General features: G+C 41.5%; 1 protein-coding gene across 2 annotated transcripts in view; it reads right to left on the reverse strand.

The window, feature by feature from the left end:
* SHQ1 (SHQ1, H/ACA ribonucleoprotein assembly factor) overlaps positions 1–17,846 on the reverse strand; it is a 267,911-nt gene that overhangs the window by 157,835 nt on the left and 92,230 nt on the right. The window contains exon 11 of one of the 2 annotated variants that reach the window (XM_005547620.4): positions 1,191–2,735. The exons of the other annotated variant lie outside the window; for it this stretch is intronic. Within the exon in view, the coding sequence (XP_005547677.3) occupies positions 2,183–2,735 (553 nt within the window). The 3' untranslated portion in view covers positions 1,191–2,182. Of the gene's footprint in view, positions 1–1,190; positions 2,736–17,846 lie in introns of those variants that run through there. 2 annotated transcript variants of the gene reach the window in all.

Here is a 17,846-nt window from a genome sequence, read left to right on the forward strand (position 1 = left end):
CGTAATTCATAAGGCATGGTACAGCACTCAGGAAAATCAGCACTGGGGAATGATTTGCCCTAGACTGAGCACTGCGCCAGACCTGCCTAACAAATTACAAAGCGAGACCCGTAAGGATCAAGCTACTTCCATGTCACTGGACGGCATCCCTACGCAAAGATAGAGAGTATATATAAGAATGCATATCCAGCACCTAAGACGGTAAAATTCACAAAGTGTGGCATCCAATCAAAGACTATGAGGCATGCAAAAAAAAAAAAAAGACTCATTAAGGACTTGTATCCAGAATTTATAAAGAACTCTCAAACTGTTGGGCGTGGTCACTCATGCCTATAATCCCAGCACTTTGGGAGACCAAAGTGGGCAGACCAGTCTGGGCAACATGGCAAAACCCCGTCTCTACCAAAAATAAAAAAATTAGCCCAGCCTGGTGGTGCACACCTGTAGTCCCAGGTACTTGGGGGCGCTGAGGCATGAGAATTGCTTCAGCCTGGGAGGCAGGTGTTACAGTGAGCCAAGATCTCGCCACTGCATGCCAGCCTGGGTGACAAAGTGAGATTCCATCTCAAAACACACACACACACACACACACACCACAATACAAAACAAAACCAACCAAACAAAAAGAACTCTAAAAAAATCACAAACCCAGCCTGGGCAACATGGCAAAACCCCATCTCTATAAAAGCTACAAAAATTAGCTGGGTGTGGTGGAGCAAGCCTGTGGTAAGGAGGAGGTGCTAGGATTGCTTGAACCTGGGAGGTTGAGGCTGCAGTAAGCAGAGATTGCGCCACTGCACTCCACTCTGGGAGACAGGGTAAGACCCTGTCTCAAACATACGCACACACACACACAGGCAAACATATACACACACACAGAGGCAAAAGATTTGAACAGACACTTCCACAATGAAACACCACTACACATCTATAAAAATGGTAAAAGTTTAAAAGACTGACCGTATCAGTAACAAGCATGTGCAAGATTGGAACTCTCATAGGCTGGAACTCTCATAGATTGGAACTCTCATAAACTATCACTTTTGGTGGGAATGTAAAATGGTACAGCCATGCTGCAGAACAGTTCAGCGTTTTCTTAAAACACTAAACACATACCTACCATATGGCTCGGTCATTCCGCCCTCAGGTATTTGCCTAAGAGAAATGAAAGCATACGTCCACATGAAGACTTGTATACAAATGTTCATAACAGCTTTATTTATAACAGCCCCAAAATGGAAACAACCGAGGCGTCCATCGATAGGTCAATGAACAGATCTATTCAATGAAGTAGTACTCAGCAATGAAAAACACAAAAACTCTTGACACATGCTACCACATGGATGAATCTCAAAATAACTAGACCGAGTAAAATAAGCCTGACCAAAAAAGGGATACATATTGTATGATTCAATTTACATAGAATTCTAGGACATGCAAACTAATAAGGGGGCCCAAGAGCACTTGGGGATGATGGGTCCGCTCCTCACTTCAATCGCGGTGACAGTTTTATGTGGGGTACACATATGCCAACACACTGTACACTTTCGATACGTGCAGTTTATGGGGTGTCAAGTACACTTCCTAAAATAAAAATATTGATGGGCTCTACATTCTGGAGACACTGGCAGTAGAACTATTATTTTCAGCTTGAAATATTAGCTACACTTTGGTAAAAATACTTTTGAATTTTATCTTCACAGTGATAGCAAGGAAAACAAAAGGTATACACATTCACTGATTGAAAAAAAAGTCATAAAGTTGTCCCCGTTTCTGTGGGGGGTTGGTTCCAGGACTCCTGAGGATACCAAAATCATCAGATGCTCAAGTCCCTGATAAAAAATGGTGCAGTATTTGCATATAACCTACCCACATCCTCCCGTACACTTTAGATCATCACTAGATTCCTTATATGATCCCATACAATGTAAATGCTGTGGAAATAGTTGTTATACTGTATTAGAGAATAATAACAAGAAAAAAAGTCTCCATGTTTGGTACAGATGCAATTTTTTCTTAAATATTTTTGATCTGCAGTTGGTTGAATCCACAGATGCAGATACAAATACAGCAGGCTGTCTATATACTAAGAAAAACTACAAAGTGAAAATGAGGAATTCTCATTCGGTAAATGAAACCAAATCTACCGTATTTCTCAACAACAAATAAAACCACCTAAGAGTCAATCATTTGGTGTCTGACGGCCGTCTCTCTCCTGCATATTGCTGTGGTTTACAGCAGTGGTGCTCTTGGGTTCAGAAACCTGAACTGTGGTCTTCAGTTGTTCCCCAAGCTCCTCTATCAGAGGTCCAGACACTCCAAGAGGCTGGGAAGAGGCAAGGGGCTTTCCCTGATTGGCATCAGACTCCTGGATGGCTGTGTTTTTGCATACTCCACCATCAACAATAAAAAGGGCACTGCTTTCTTCAAGAAAGGGACCTTGCAAAGAATTGACTGTCTCAGATGGACTGTCTTTGAGTTCATCTTGTTCTGAATCTGAGTCTGAGTCTTCGTTTCCAGATGACACGGTGCTGTCTGAGTCCTCCGAATCACTTGCCTCAGAGCTGGAGCAAAGTGTCTGCTGCCCAGAAACTGAATGGGCTGCTTTTAATGCAGTTTCCTCCTCCTGGACAAGCAGTGCTGCTGCTTCTAGTTCTTCCAGTTCTAACCCCAGCTGGGCCTTTGTAAGGGAGACTTCCTTTAAGGCTTCTGCAAGAGCTGCCAACTTTTTGGATCTTGAAAACATTTTAAGAACAGAGATTAGAATTATTTATTAATTGGCCTGAGGATAACAGGGTATGCAGCTTCCAAAAAAATAAAGTTGAATCCATATTTTAAATGGCACACCAGGATATATACCATAACAGATCCAAGATATATATGTAAAAACAGATCCAAGATATACATATTTTTTAAAAAGCGATTAAAAGTATTACAGGGAAACACAGATTTCCTTTATGACCCTAAGAAGGAGGAAGGCTTTTCTAACTATGACTCAAAATTCAGAAGCCACAAAAGAAAAGACTGATAAATTCAACTAAATAAAATCAATTTCTTGGCCAGGCGTGGCAGCTCACGCCTGTAATCCCAGCACTTTGGGAGGCTGAGGTGGGTGGATCACCTGAGGTCAGGAGTTCAAGACCAGCCTGGCCAACATGGTAAAACCCTGTCTCTACTAAAAATACAAAAAAAAAGCCGTGCACAGTGGCAGTCACCTGTAATCCCAGCTACTTGGAGGGCTGAGGCAGAAGAATCACTTGAACTCAGGAGGTGGAGGTTGTAGTGAGCCAAGATCACACTACTGCACTCCAGCTAGGCAACATAGCGAGACTCCGTCTCAAAAAGAAAAAGAAAAAAATCTATTCCTTCTGGGTAATATATCTATAATAAGTGCATATATATATATATATATATATATATATACTAATAAACCCTAATTCTCCTAACAGAGTTCCTAATAATGGATATATAACAACCTAACAGAAAAATGGACAAGCAGACAATTTTCACAAAAGGAAATATAAGTAACTCTTAAATGTATTAGATGTTCAACTCCAGTCAAATAAGAGAAATACAAATTAAAGTCATATGTGAGATATATTTTTTATATGTCAGATTGGCAAATACCCAAACATTTGATATTATTCTGTTAGCAAGACTGCAGGAGAAAAGGCACTTTCATATACTGATGGAGGGAGATTAAATAGCTACAACCCCCAAGAAGGAGAACTTGGCGATAACTTTCAAAATGGAAAATGTATATACCCTGGACCCAGCAAGCCCCATGTCTAAAAATTAAACACATGTAGCACACACACTACATAACATAGGTCTGAGGTTATTTACTATGACATCATTTTTTAATACCTAAAAATTGGAAACAACCAAATGTCCTTGTTATAAGACTGGTTGACTGGTGAAATAAGTTATGGCATATCCACACAAAGGAATAGCCTACAGCTGTATAATGAATGAAGCTCTCCATGGGCCAATCCAGACTTACTGCTTAACACCACAAAAGGCTCACCATATGTATATGCTACATATATATAAAAAGGGAAAATAACAGAAAAGATATCAAAACAGATGTTTCTATTTGCTTGTATACTTCTCAATAAACTCTCCAAAGTGACAGAAAACAGTAACTTATGTAAAGGAGATAGGGTGGGAACTGGAAATATGGGGGATGACACAGGATGATGGTGTGATGGAGCCTTTTCACTGCCATTGTTTTATTTTTAAACCTATATAAATGTATAAATGTTCACAATCTTAAAATGTACAAGGAGGAAAAGCAATATCAGCAGCATGGAGTACTTTTTCTTAAACCATTTCATATTATTTCAGAAGATTTTTTTGAGACAGAGTCTCACTCTGTCGCCAGGCTGGAGTACAGTGGCGCGATTTCGGCTCACTGCAACCTCCACCTCCCGGGTTCAAGCAATTCTCCTGCCTCAGCCTCCCGAATAGCTGGGACTACAGGTACGTACCACCAAGCCCAGCTAATTTTTTTGTATTTTTAGTAGAGACAGGGTTTCACCATGTTAGCCAAGATGGTCTTGATCTCCTGACCTCGTGATCCACCAGCCTCGGCCTCCCAAAGTGCTGGGATTACAGGTGTGAGCCACTGCGCCCAGCTGAAGATTCTTTTCCTCTAAATTACTTGCTAGATTTATAATATTACATTGTATCGAGTAAATAAACTTTTCCATTATTAACTTGGATGCAATTAGTTGTTTTTTGTTTCTAAAAGAACCAACATGACAGAAACTGGCATTCTCCAAAGATGACTACTCTTCTAAAGGGGAAATCTAATGTGACAACTGAAGAAAGGTGGCAGTGAGTGAAAGTGGTAAACATGCTGACATGGTTTCTATGTTTCCCCAACTCCAAAGATAAAATGAACGTACAAAACATTGAGTGGCTTTGATACAAACTGGATGAGGGTGAGTTTACAAGATAAATTCATTTGTAAAAGTGTAGTCCATCCCATAACATTGGGAAAATGAGACTTCATTTCAGTGCAACTGACAGTACAATAGGAAATACCGAACAAAGATGGTATTTTAATCTGGGTGTCCGCATGTACCTGAAATGCTATTTCTCAAAATACTTAGCACAATAATGAGATTGTGCAGGGATTGCCCCCCACCCCCCACAAACCCTGCTGCCCCTTCACACGTGCAGTCAGGCCACAGAAGCACCACTGCAGTGCCCAAGGGTGAGCGGGAGGCACAGTGCGGTGAGTGGGACAAGGGCAGTCACCATTGTTGATGGGTAGCTTTCTCTTATGCAAGGAAAGCCCTGGGTTTCAGTGCCAGAATTTCCAGAGCGCTTAGAAAAAGGGAAGGGTTAGGGTAAAGAGGAAAACCAAGGTGACATCCACTAGAGTCAGTTAATGATTCACCAAAGCGTTATAATCCCGGGCTAATCTTTTATCAGTCTGAGGCATTTTTAAAAGCATAGTTATGGAATATGACGGCTGCAACATAATTTGCACTTATACCCAAGATAGTTGTAGATGATGTCCACCAATATTTTTAAATCTTGACTACCAGTGCCAAAGGATTCAGTCTGAGCGCTGCAAAGTTCGTTCAGTCTAAGAACTAGTACACCACTCTGTTTCTCCATGAAGGGGAGTCCTCTCACGCAGCTTAAGAAATAAAGAGTAATAAATTTGGGAAAATGGATACTGCCTCTAATACTAGAAATAAAAACATGTAAAATAAAAGCTTTTACTTTACTGACTACATATCTCATTTTAATCGTCACGACAAATACGTCTCAACAATATACAAAGGATGATGTTCCACTAACATCACTGCACTTGCTCCATTAACCACCCTGTGAATCAGTACCATTGTTATCCCTACATTACAGATGAGGACACTGGAGCTTGCAGGGGTAGGAGAGCCACTGAGGTTCGCTCAGCTAACAAGGAGCGGTCACGACTGGAAACCCAAGCCTCAGAACTCCAGTCCTCTTCCCGTTCCATCAAGGGACCTCCCATGAATACACAGGCTTTGCAAAGTGTTCTTTTTTTTCTTTTCTTTTTTTTTTTTTTTCAGACAGAGTTTCACTCTTGTTGTCCGGGCTGGAGTGCAATGGCACAATCTCGGCTCACCACAACCTCCACCTCCTGGGTTCAAGCAGTTCTCCTGCCTCCGCCTCCTGAGTAGCTGGGATTACAGACACGCGCCACCATGCCCGACTAATTTTGTATTTTTAGTAGAGACAGGGTGTTTCCATGTTGGTCAGGCTGGTCTTGAACTCCCGACCTCAGGCGATCTGCCTGCCTCGGCCTCCCAAACTGCTGGGATTACAGGCATGAGCCACCGTGCCTGGCCAAAGTGTCCTTTCTTAAAGCCACATTCTTTACTTCTTCCCAATTTGAGCTCCACTCAGCATCTTCCAACTGAGCAAGTTCTGACTTGCACAAAGCCCAGAATCCTCCAAAGCAATTGTGACTAATATATTTAGCTTAACGATGTTAAATGAAGTATACATACAAACATCATCTATGGAGGTTCAGAAAAGAAGGGTAAAGTTCAAATCATTTTTGTGAATTTCACTGAATATATTAAACATGCCAATTCTCAGGTTGATATTATTTGGATCTTTGTTATTGTCTACTATACAGATATTGTGTCCTGTCTTTTATACCTGTAGAAATGTGGAATTCCAAAGCTCCTCCCCTAGAATCCTGGCTCTTCTCAGAAAGCATACCCCACACACAGGGGGACTAAAAGTATCAAGTGTAACAGGCAGAAAAGTGGTGAAGCTGAATCCAGGGGCCCAAATAGGAACTCCCGTCTGTAACCAGCTGATGCGAACTTTTATCCTTCAGGAAAAAGTTTTTCACTTTCAGCATTATATTATGCTTAAAATTACCAGGCTACACAGTAAGTGGGTGGGTGGATGGATGGATGGATGGATGGATGGATGGATGGATGGACGGACGGACGGACGGATGGATGGAGAGACAGGTAGAGAGAGAGAGAGACAGACAGACAGATAGATTTCTGATTCTTCACCAAGCTTCATTTCTATTTTATTATCCCACCCTTACTACTTCAAGCTGGCTAGCTTCCTAAATTAATATTAAAGTTCTGAAAGAAACTTTAATAGAAGAAACATTCTGAACTCTCTCCCATTCTTAAAGAATGCCAGGATAAAAACTGATTAAAATTCAAAATAGCATCGGTGTAGAATGTGCCCCAACAGTCTGAGGAATGAAAGTTGGGTTTGTTTTTATTCAATTACTTAGCACAGATAACCTAGCAATCACTGCTCACGAAAAGGGAAATTATTCCTGTAGGGAAAAAAAATTAAGCCATGAAAGAGTAGCTGTTTTGTTTTTTCAACCACTAGTACAATTAGAGTTGGTTCTAATCTGCCACTCCGTGTAAATTCTAGAATCTACTTCTGTAACAGACTTACCTTTTCAGAAAGCAGCTCACTTAAGGTAGGTAGTGTCATACTCAAAACAGACTAGGCTAGTTCATGTCCAAAAGCCTGGTCAAATGACATTATTAGATAACCACTCTTACAAACATCAGGTATCATTTATTTATTTATTTATTTATTTTTATTTATTTTTTTGAGACAGGTTCTCACTCTATTGCCTGGGCTCTGGAGTGCAATGGTGCGATCAGGGCTCCCTGTAGCCTTGACCTCCTGGGCAAAAGTGATCCTCCCACCTCAGCCTCCTGAGTAGCTGGGACTGCAGGCACATCCATCACACCCAGCTAATTTTTAAATTTTTTGTAAAGACAGGGTCTCCCTATGTTGCCCAGGCTGGTCTCGAACTCCTGGGCTCAAGTGATCCTCCCACCTTGGCCTCCCAGAGTGCCGCAATTACAGGCGTGAGCTGCAGCCCTGGCCATGGTACATTTTGATACTCTCAACAAACACATAGGCTGAGTTACTAGTTATAGTATATGTTTTTTGTTTATCTGGTTGGGTTTTCTTGAGAGAGTCTCACTCTGCCTTCCAGCCTGGAGTGTGGAGTACAGTGGCACGATCTCAGCTCACTGCAACCTCTACCTCCCTGGTTCAAGTGATTCTCCTGCCTCAGTCTCCCGAGTAGCTGGGATTACAGGCATGCACCACCACACCCGACTAATTTTTGCTATTTTTAGTAGAGATGACGTTTTGCCACATTGGCCAGGCTGGTCTCAAACTCCTGACCTCACAGTGATCCACCCACCTTGGTCTCTCAAAGTGCTGGGGATTACAGGGGTGAGCCACCATGCCTGGCTAGTTATAGTATATGTTTTATATCTCAGTGAGGATCACCTACCTGTTAAGAATGTATTTATTATAGAATGAAGAGACTTTGCATTTAAAAGAGACAACTGGATACCACTACTGTCACATTTTAATAAAACCACACGCAGAATAGATTTTTCTTAGAAAGTTACTGGAAATGTAATCCTACGATGTAACTTTAAAAACACCTTTCATTCTTTTTGCATATGTGAAATAATATCCTATTTGGAGAATTTCTCTTTAAAGACTGAAGACAAGTTATGCTACATGTAACTACCACCAAAGAGTAATTGCAACAGCAGAAAGTACATGCCTTGACTGTGGCAAAGCTGATACAAAATTTCCTCAATTATTTTACATTTGGTGACTGTATTTAGGAGGGGGAAAGCCTCCACAGCCTTATGAAGCAACCAAAACAAAATGCAAAAGGAGCCTGAAATGTAGGGGCAGGGAGAACTGGGTATAAATGGAAAGCATACATCCTGTTTTTTTGCTGTAGAGTTTTGTCTCAAACTATCAATCAACTTTTCACCACTTCCTGCAATAGCAGGTCTACTATAAATCTTATAGTAACCGACTAGGTTTCATTTCCTCTGCCCAAACCTAGAAGCCTGCCAGGCATGACATACTGAGACTAGAGCCCACAACTGATCACAGAGGACAAGACTCCAGTGAGGCAATTCCAGACAGTTCAAACTGGATGCTTACTGACTAACCTGGCCTTTTAATTTCACAGCATACCACACACACAATCTCAGGTTCTATCTGGGACCAAACAGTAGATCAAATTTCTTCTTCTTTTTTTTTTTTTTTTTTGTTTGAGAGATGGGGTCTCACTGCATTGCCCAGGCTGGAGACCAGTAGTCAAAGGAGCAGTAATACCACATTACAATGTTGAACTACTGGCCTCAACAGCCTTCCTGCCTCAGCTTCCCAAGTAGGTGGAACTATGGGTACGTGCCACTGAGCCCGGCTTCAACTTTCTTTCTGAAGGGCATTTACTGCCTATCAATGGTAGACTGGATAAAGAAAACATGGTACATATACACCATGGAATACCATGCAGCCATAAAAGGAACGAGATCATGTCCTTTGTAGCAACATGGATGGAGCTGGAGGCCATTTTCCTTAGCAAACTAACGCAGGAACAGAAAACCAAATACCACATGTCTCACTTATAAGTGGGAGCTAAATGATGAGAACACATGGACACATAGAGGGGAACAACACACACTGGGGCCTATTAGAGGGTGGAGGGTGGGAGGAGGAGAGGATCAGGAAAAATAATGAGTACTAGGCTTAATAACTGGGTGGTGAAAATAATCTGTACATCAAACTCCCATGACATAAGTTTCCCATATATAACAAACCTAGACGTGTCTCTGAACTTAAAAGTTAAATTTTTAAGAAGGGCATTTGTGATAATAACATGTCATTGTTCCTCTCTACTGAAAAGAACCAGTTCCAAACTTTAGGTTCCTTGGCCCAAAACACACATATGTAGCCTGATCTAAAGGTAATGCACTGGCTTTAAGAAGAAGTTGCTGGTGAAATTCCTATCTTGAATCTGAGAGCCGCCAAGGAAAACAAATACCAGTGGATGCAGAGAGGAACGCAGAGCTGTCTGTTCTTATTCTGTAACAGTGAGAAGCACTTCTAGCGCAGCCATTAACAAAAACATTCAATCTCTACGAACAAGAAATGACTAACTTAATACAAGGAAGGCTGCAAGATAAAGAGTTATTTATCTTTATCTTATTGACCCATATCTTATTGGTCCATACCTAGTTTGGGCCAATAAAACAACTTCTCATACACATTTCAACTGGCTTTTATGCCATTTTGTGGGCGCAGGCTCTGGGAAACATCATCTAGTCCATGGATCAGCAGAATCATTTTCTGAAAACTCCCTGTATTAGTTTCCTAAGGCTGCCATAATAAACCATCCAAAACTAGTAGCAGAAAACAAGATAAATAAATTTATTTTTCACAGTTCTTGAGGCTACTTTTTTTTTCTTTTTTCTTTTTGAGACAGAGTGTCATTCTATTGTCCAGGCTGGAATGCAATGGCACGATCTCGGCTACTGCAACCTCCGCCTCCTGGGTTCAAGCAATTCTTCTGCCTCAGCCTCCTGAGTAGCTGGGATTACAGGTGCACACTACCACGCCCAGTTAATTTTTGTATTTTGGAAGAGACGGGGTTTCACCATGTTGGCCAGGCTGGTCTCGAACTCCCGACCTCATGATCCGCCCGCCTCGGCTTTCCAAAGAACTGGGATTACAGGCAAGAGTCACCGCACCCGGCCAAGGCTACTATTAATAGTTCAGAATTAAGGCATTAGCAGGGTTGGTTCCTTCTCAGGGCAGAATCCCTTCTATACCCTTTTCTTAGCTTCTGGTGTTGCTGGCAATCCTTGGAGTTTCTTGGCTTGTAAATGCATCACTCCAAGCTCTGCCTCTGTTGTTACAGGGTGTTCTTCCTATGTGTTTGTGACTTCACATGGCCATCTTCATTCTGTGTGTGTCTTAGTGTCTCTTCTTTTCTTATGAGGTCACCAGTCACAATGGATTAAGGGCCCACCCTACTCTAGCATGACCTCATCTTAACTAATTACATCTGCAATGACTCTATTTCCAAATAAGGTCACATTGTGAGTTTCTGCAAGGACATGAATTTTGGACGGACATCACAGGGCATCACTGTAACACAGTACACCTTGTAGAGCTAAAATAAATAGTGGAGATGCTCATTTAATAGAGGGTAATAGACCAGAAAAAAGTAAGCCAACTTAAAATGGAGACCAAAATTTAATAGTAAATAATGATGATAAGCTTAAAACTTCACATTGAGGCTGGACACAGTGGCTCACGCCTGTTATCCCAGCACTCTGGGAGGCCAAGGTGGGCGGATCACTTGAGGTCAGCAGTTCAAGACCAGCCTGGCCAACATGGTGAAATGCTGTCTCTATTAAAAATACAAAAATTAGCCGGCTGTGGTGGCAGGTGCCTGTAATCCCAGCTACTCAGGAAGCTGAGGCAGGAGAATCACTTGAACCTGGGAGGCAGAGGTTGTAGTGAGCAGAGATTGTACCCACTACCCTCCACACTCCAGCCTCAGCAACAGAGGGAGACTCTGTGTCAAAAAAACAAACAAACAAAAACCAAACACTTCACCTTGAAACAAAATTACAAACTACAAAAATAAATTTATGAAATATTTAACAATGTTAACAATATGTAGGTTACAACTGCAATCATGTACTAATTCTCAAAAACAGCAAAGAATGAACCAAATAGTAATTGTATTTGTAACTGTTCTAACAAAATTCTATTACAGCACCATCTAACATTCATCATGTCATGTTGGTCTTTTTTTTTTTTTTTTTTTTTTTTTGAGACGGAGTCTCGCTGTGTCACCCAGGCTGGAGTGCAGTGGCGCGATCTCGGCTCACTGCAAGCTCCGCCTCCCGGGTTTACGCCATTCTCCTGCCTCAGCCTCCGAGTAGCTGGGACTACAGGCGCCCGCCACCACGCCCGGCTAGTTTTTTGTATTTTTAGTAGAGACGGGGTTTCACCATGTTAGCCAGGATGGTCTCGATCTCCTGACTTCGTGATCCACCCGCCTCGGCCTCCCAAAGTACTGGGATTACAGGCTTGAGCCACCGCGCCCGGCCCATGTTGGTCTTTTTGTAGCAGAATCAGAGAAGGTAAATCTTACAGAAAAAAATCAAGGGTATCATCAGTTTCCTCAAGGGCCTCTCAATCATGTGAGGCTCAAATCAATCCTTTAATCAATCCTTTAATATTCAAAATAAGAATTTTCCACTAATTTCACTATTATTGTAGAGTTTTCTTCTTCAATTGTTTACTATGGTGAGCAGTTCCGTGTGGTTCAAGCACATCCCCCATATCACTTCCAATGTTTTCGTGAAATCCTTGATCTTTTGGTTGACTTGCAATTTATTTGCACTGTACAATATCAATGATCAACAAGAAGTCAAACAACAAAAATACTGGCAAGATGGATGGGAAAGATGCTGGGAAGGAAATGATATAGTAGAATGTGGATGAAATTTATTAAGAGGCTTGCTCATTAGTGAGTATTTTTGAGTTTTGACTACCATCGCATTTCTCTAACTTTTTAAGTGCAGAAACTCAACGAATATTCAGAAAGGACTTTCTGCATGACACATATAGGTGGCTGTATTAGAGAGATCCACTGAAATTTCATTCTTTAAGGGAGCACAGAAGTCATCTACTCCAATTCTTCCACTTCATAAATGCAGTTGACATGACTGGCTACTTTGATGCAGCTTGAATGTTTGTGTGACTTAAATTGGAAGAGTTGCAACAAGATGTTAATCCCAAAGTTCCAAGCTTAAAGGGCTCTTCTCTCTCACCTGCTCTCTTTCAACTGCTTACAGGGTAGTTGTTATGACAGTAATAGAAATTATTTAATTTTTGAAAAAGACTGTCGAAACCTTCAATGCTATTTAATTCCTATGGAGAAGTCAGCTTGACTGTGATGTACTAAGCTTAGGAAAAATACAATGTGGAGTTAGAAAATAATCAGTATCAAATCATTCCTTAAGGAAATGACAGTGACCACTTTCCAAAAGTCCCTGGCAGAAAATAACTTCTGTCTTCTTGAAATATTACAAACTATATAAAGGTTTTAAAAATCACAAAATAGACCTCCATATCCCTTTATGAAAAGTCAGCTGTAGGTTTCCTGTACTTAGATTGATAAAAGCTCTCAAGATGATTCCAACGATTCAACAACTATGCCACTTTTCAAAAAAGTTTATGACCTCTGGTCCTTAGCGCTTTAGTAGAGAATACAAATATTCATGAACGCATTAATATATATCTGACACATTAGACTACAGATCCCAAGAAGGTGAGGGAAATAAAATTTTTATTTTTACTTATTTTTAAATTTTTTGTTATTCTTTTAGGGATGGGGTCTTGTTCCATTGCCCAGGCTGGAGTGCAGTGGCTCAATCACAGCTTACTGCAGCCTCAACCTACTGTGTTCAAGCCATCATGCCACTTCAGCCTACTGAGTAGCCAGGATTAGAAGCACACACCACCATGCCTGGCTACTTTATAAATTTTCTGTAGTGACACGGTCTTGCTACATTGTCCAGGCTGGTCTCAAACTCCTGGGCTCAAGCGACCCTCCTGAACCAGCCTCCCAAAGTGCTAAGATTATAGGCATAAGCTACTGCGCTGGGCCAAGAAATAAAATTTTTAGATGTATTTGAATAATAGTGTCAAATCACTACGGCAAACAGTGATAATAAAGACTCAACCACCTCTTGGATGCTACGCAAAAGGACAAAGGTTCTTTGACTGTATCTGTTAATACAAAAGGCTTGCACTTCCTGTGCAGTAACTCTGTGCAGGTTTTCTAAGTATTTCACATGGTAAACTCATGAAGTACTTATAGCAACCCTGTGATATAGGTACTATTATTATCCTTACTGGTAAAATAAGAAAATAATGTGGCACCTTCTTTGAGCCATGGAGGACCAAAGAAGATGTCATATTATCACAGAACGACAACTCTAAAGACCTCAAGCAGAACATGTCTTACTTTTTATGTTAATATGTGTGAACTCACATACAGTTTCCCCTAGTTCACAATTATATAGAGAATCATTTACTTTAATCTTCAAACGATAAACAGGTGGGCTACATGTTTAAAAAGTCCTCCATCAGAATTACTCTTCTGCACAGAAGAGGTGAAAAGCAGGGGAGCTAAAGGCAAGGAGATAGGCTCTAGCTCCAGCAGTTCTTTTTGAGGACAGTCTGCACATAAACATGTACATACATACATGTGCCCCCACACACACATACATGTGCCCACAAACATGTACATACATACATACATGTGCACACACATGTGCCTATACAAACATCTGCCCACACACATTAGTAAACACATAGACACACATCCATTTTTTGAGAAAAATAAATGACTAAAAAAAAAAAAAACTTGCTATGGCAATGGTAAATACTGAAAAGAATGGCTCTCATAAGGTTTATCCAAATGCAGAGAAGCCACCATTTGGCTCAACCCCAACCTCCACTTAAGAAATTCAAGGGTGAGGGCGACAAATAGGTTAAGAAAGGTACAATGTCCATAAAGAACTGTGTGAAAGAAACACAGTTCACCCCAGCTTTGCAACTCTTTTATATTTTTGCCAGGCCAGATCAAATTCTCAGAGATGGAAATGTGGGTCTCATAAATTTGCCACATTTCTCTCTACTCCCTAGCAGAAATGCTTTTGCTGAAATGTGCTTCACTGTGATCCCAAAAGCTGATTTAAATAACAGTCCCATGAAAATCTCTTGGAATTGTATACCTCACTTGAATTGTGTACCTCGCAAGGTCTCCCGTTCCACATGGGCTGTTCAAATCCGTGACTCACTCAACATGAGAGAATGTACCTAGAGCTCCTCCTTGCTCCCAGTTTCATTTTGTTTCTACTTTTTTTTTTTTTTTTTTTTGAGACAGAATCTTGCTCTGTCACCCAGGCTAGAGTGCAGTGGGGTGATCTCAGCTCACTACGACCTCTGCCTCCTGGGTTCAAGCAATTCTCCTGCCTGTAATCCCCGAATAGCTGGGATTACAGGCACGCACCACCACGCCTGGCTAATTTTTGTATTTTTAGTAGAGACAGGAGTTCACCATGTTGGCCAGGCTGGTCTCGAACCCCTGACCTCAGGCGATCCGTCTGCCTCAGCCTCCCAAAGTGCTGGGATTATAGGCATGAGCCACCACGTCCAGCCTGTTTCTGCTTTTAATTTTCTTCTTTTACCTTCACCTTTATTATGCCATCTTGTTTTACACACACACACACACACACACACACAGAGAGAAATGCTTTAAATAATTTCTAGTACAAGGCAGAGTATAAATTATGAATGAAACCAATTATCTGCTTAAGTAAAAGACACCTTTGTAGGATAGGAAAGGACAGGAGAAACGGGGACTACAAGTCGCAGGCTGAAGCAGAGCTCTCCAATCCACTTTCTTCTCTATGACTATTCCATGAAGCATGGTATTTGGGCACATCAGACTTGGAACAATTCTGACAACATTCCTACATTTCACCTGTTTTGTGAAAAAAGGGCAAACAGTGTTGTTTAATGATGTAGGATTTTGACCTGTTAACTGTTCAAATGAAACGGCTGTTTGGATTCAGTTAAACTAAGTAGAGGTCAGTCAACTAAATAGAGAAGGTGTCACTATAAAGTTGGTGGTAGAAGGAAGATACTGTGGGTTGAATTGTGTCCCCCCACAAAGATGTGTTGATGTCCTAAGCCCTGGAAGCTGTGAATATCACCTGTTTTGGAAACAGGGTATTTGCAGATGTAATCAAGATTGGATACTGGATTAGGGTGGGCCTTCAGTCCACCAACTGGTGTCCTTATAAAAAACACAATGTAAACACAATGTAAAGACACAGGGACACAGAGAATGCCATGAAGGTGGAGGCAGAGATTGGCATGATGTGCTCATATGCCAGAGGATGTCTAGGGTTGCCAGCAACTGCTGAAGCCAGCAGAGAGGCACCAGAACAGATTCTGCTGCAGAGTCTGCAGAAGGAACCAACCCAAATGACACCTTGATTTTGGAATTCTAGCCTCCAGGAATGCAAGGAAGAAAGGTCTGTGGTTTTAAGCCACCCAGTCTGTGGTAATTTGTTACAGCAGCCTTAGGAAATGAATATAGAAGAACATCAGTGATCAAGATCTTTAGAGCAGAACAGAAATTAGAAAGCATTGCACAGTATGCTCCTGCGTTTACAAATGGGGGGAAAAAAAAAGACACCACTAAAAGTAACAACGGCAAGGCACAGAAAAGTTTTCTTTGCATAATAACATGAGGGGAATAGATTAGTTTGTTACTAATTCCCATCCAAGCCCAAAATGCTACACTTTTACACTATGATCACAATGTTCCCCTGCTAAAAACCTGCAATGACTTCCCAAACTCAGAATAAAATCCAAACTCCCGACTTAAGACAAGGCTGTGTAAGACCCACCACTCTTGGCTCTCTCATGATTCTCATCCAGGCCACTAAGCTAACCCCTAACTGCCCTCTCTCTGTCCCAAGGACACATCAACAAATTCTCACACAGCCTTTGTACTTGTTCCCTTCTTTCTGGAATGCTCTTCCACAAGTATTCCCATGCTGGCTCCTACCCATTCACAATTCAACTAAAATGCTCTCAGAGAGTCTTGCAAAAGCAGTCTAGTTAAAGCAATGCTTCCCAAGGTGTTTCGTATCATGGAACACACAGAAAAACTGTCTCTATCCAGCATGGCGCGTTGGGTAAACTCACCAGGCTGGCCCACATCCTACCTGCCATCCCGAGGGCTGAGGGGCAATATGCACACTCACCTGAAGCCCTACTTGTGGTGTCTTGGACCACCAGCTGGGTTGCTCTGCCCTTCACCCTCCACTGACATTCACTATTATGAGCTTAACATTTGAGGAGAGTTCTGAGGTGTAAGGAAGTAGAAGTCCTGGGTAAACTTTCAAATGGCATCTCCTTTAACTTCACTGTCCCATTTTGAAAGCAGAATAAAAAATAACTGCTTTCAAAATTTCCTGGCATACTCAGAAAAAAAGACAAGGTCAAGTGACTTCATATGTTTTCTTTGGATGTTTGTTCTAAATGCTAATTTTTCTTTGGCTACAAAATGTAAAGTATGTGTGCTATACTGCTTTCACAGTACTAAGCCAAACTACTCAAGTGTTGGCGTGTTGACTGCGTTATGCAGAAGCAGAAGCATGCAGGTCTTCACAATATAATAGGAGGCAAAAACTTCGAAAATTCAGAATATTTATGCAGTCACTGTTACAATATGCAATGAAATGTCTTTTTTTTTTTTTTTTTCCTCCTGAGACGGAGTCTTCTTCTGTCAACCGGGCTGGAGTACAGTGGCGTGATCTCGGCTCACTGCAAGCTCTGCCTCCCAGGTTCACACAAGATTCTCCTGCCTCAGCCTCCCAAGTAGCTGGGATTACAGAGGCACACCACCACAGCCGGCTAATTTTTTTGTATTTTTAGTAGAGATGGGGTTTCACCATGTTGGCTAGACTGGTCTCGAACTCCTGATCTCATGATCTGCCCACCTTGGCCTCCCAAAGTGCTGGGATTATAGGCGTGAACCACTGCGCCTGGCCAAAATGTTTTCTTAAATGCATGCCACAATGGCATGAGTTAGTTAACCCAGAACCATTCTATGGTTTCTTAATGCCAATCCTATTCTACAAAATGAATGAAAGTAATGCATTGCCCGCTGGCTCAGTTTGAGTTTTCAGGAATTATTAAATGACTGACATGTCACAAAAGCTCTGCCTCTTCCCAGTCATTCTGAACCTAAAAGAGTGTCTGTAACCCTTGTTTTCCTACAGAGAAAGCAGGGATGAACACAAGAGGGCACCGTTATGGCACAGAGGCACGGGACAGGGCCAGTCACAACATGGAGTGTCCATCTCTCAGGCAGAGCTGCTGTACTGTCCCACAGTCCTAAACAAACAATCCCACACTGT

This window comes from Macaca fascicularis, chromosome 2, assembly GCF_037993035.2.
Source record: "Macaca fascicularis isolate 582-1 chromosome 2, T2T-MFA8v1.1".
Classification (NCBI taxonomy): domain Eukaryota; kingdom Metazoa; phylum Chordata; class Mammalia; order Primates; family Cercopithecidae; genus Macaca; species Macaca fascicularis.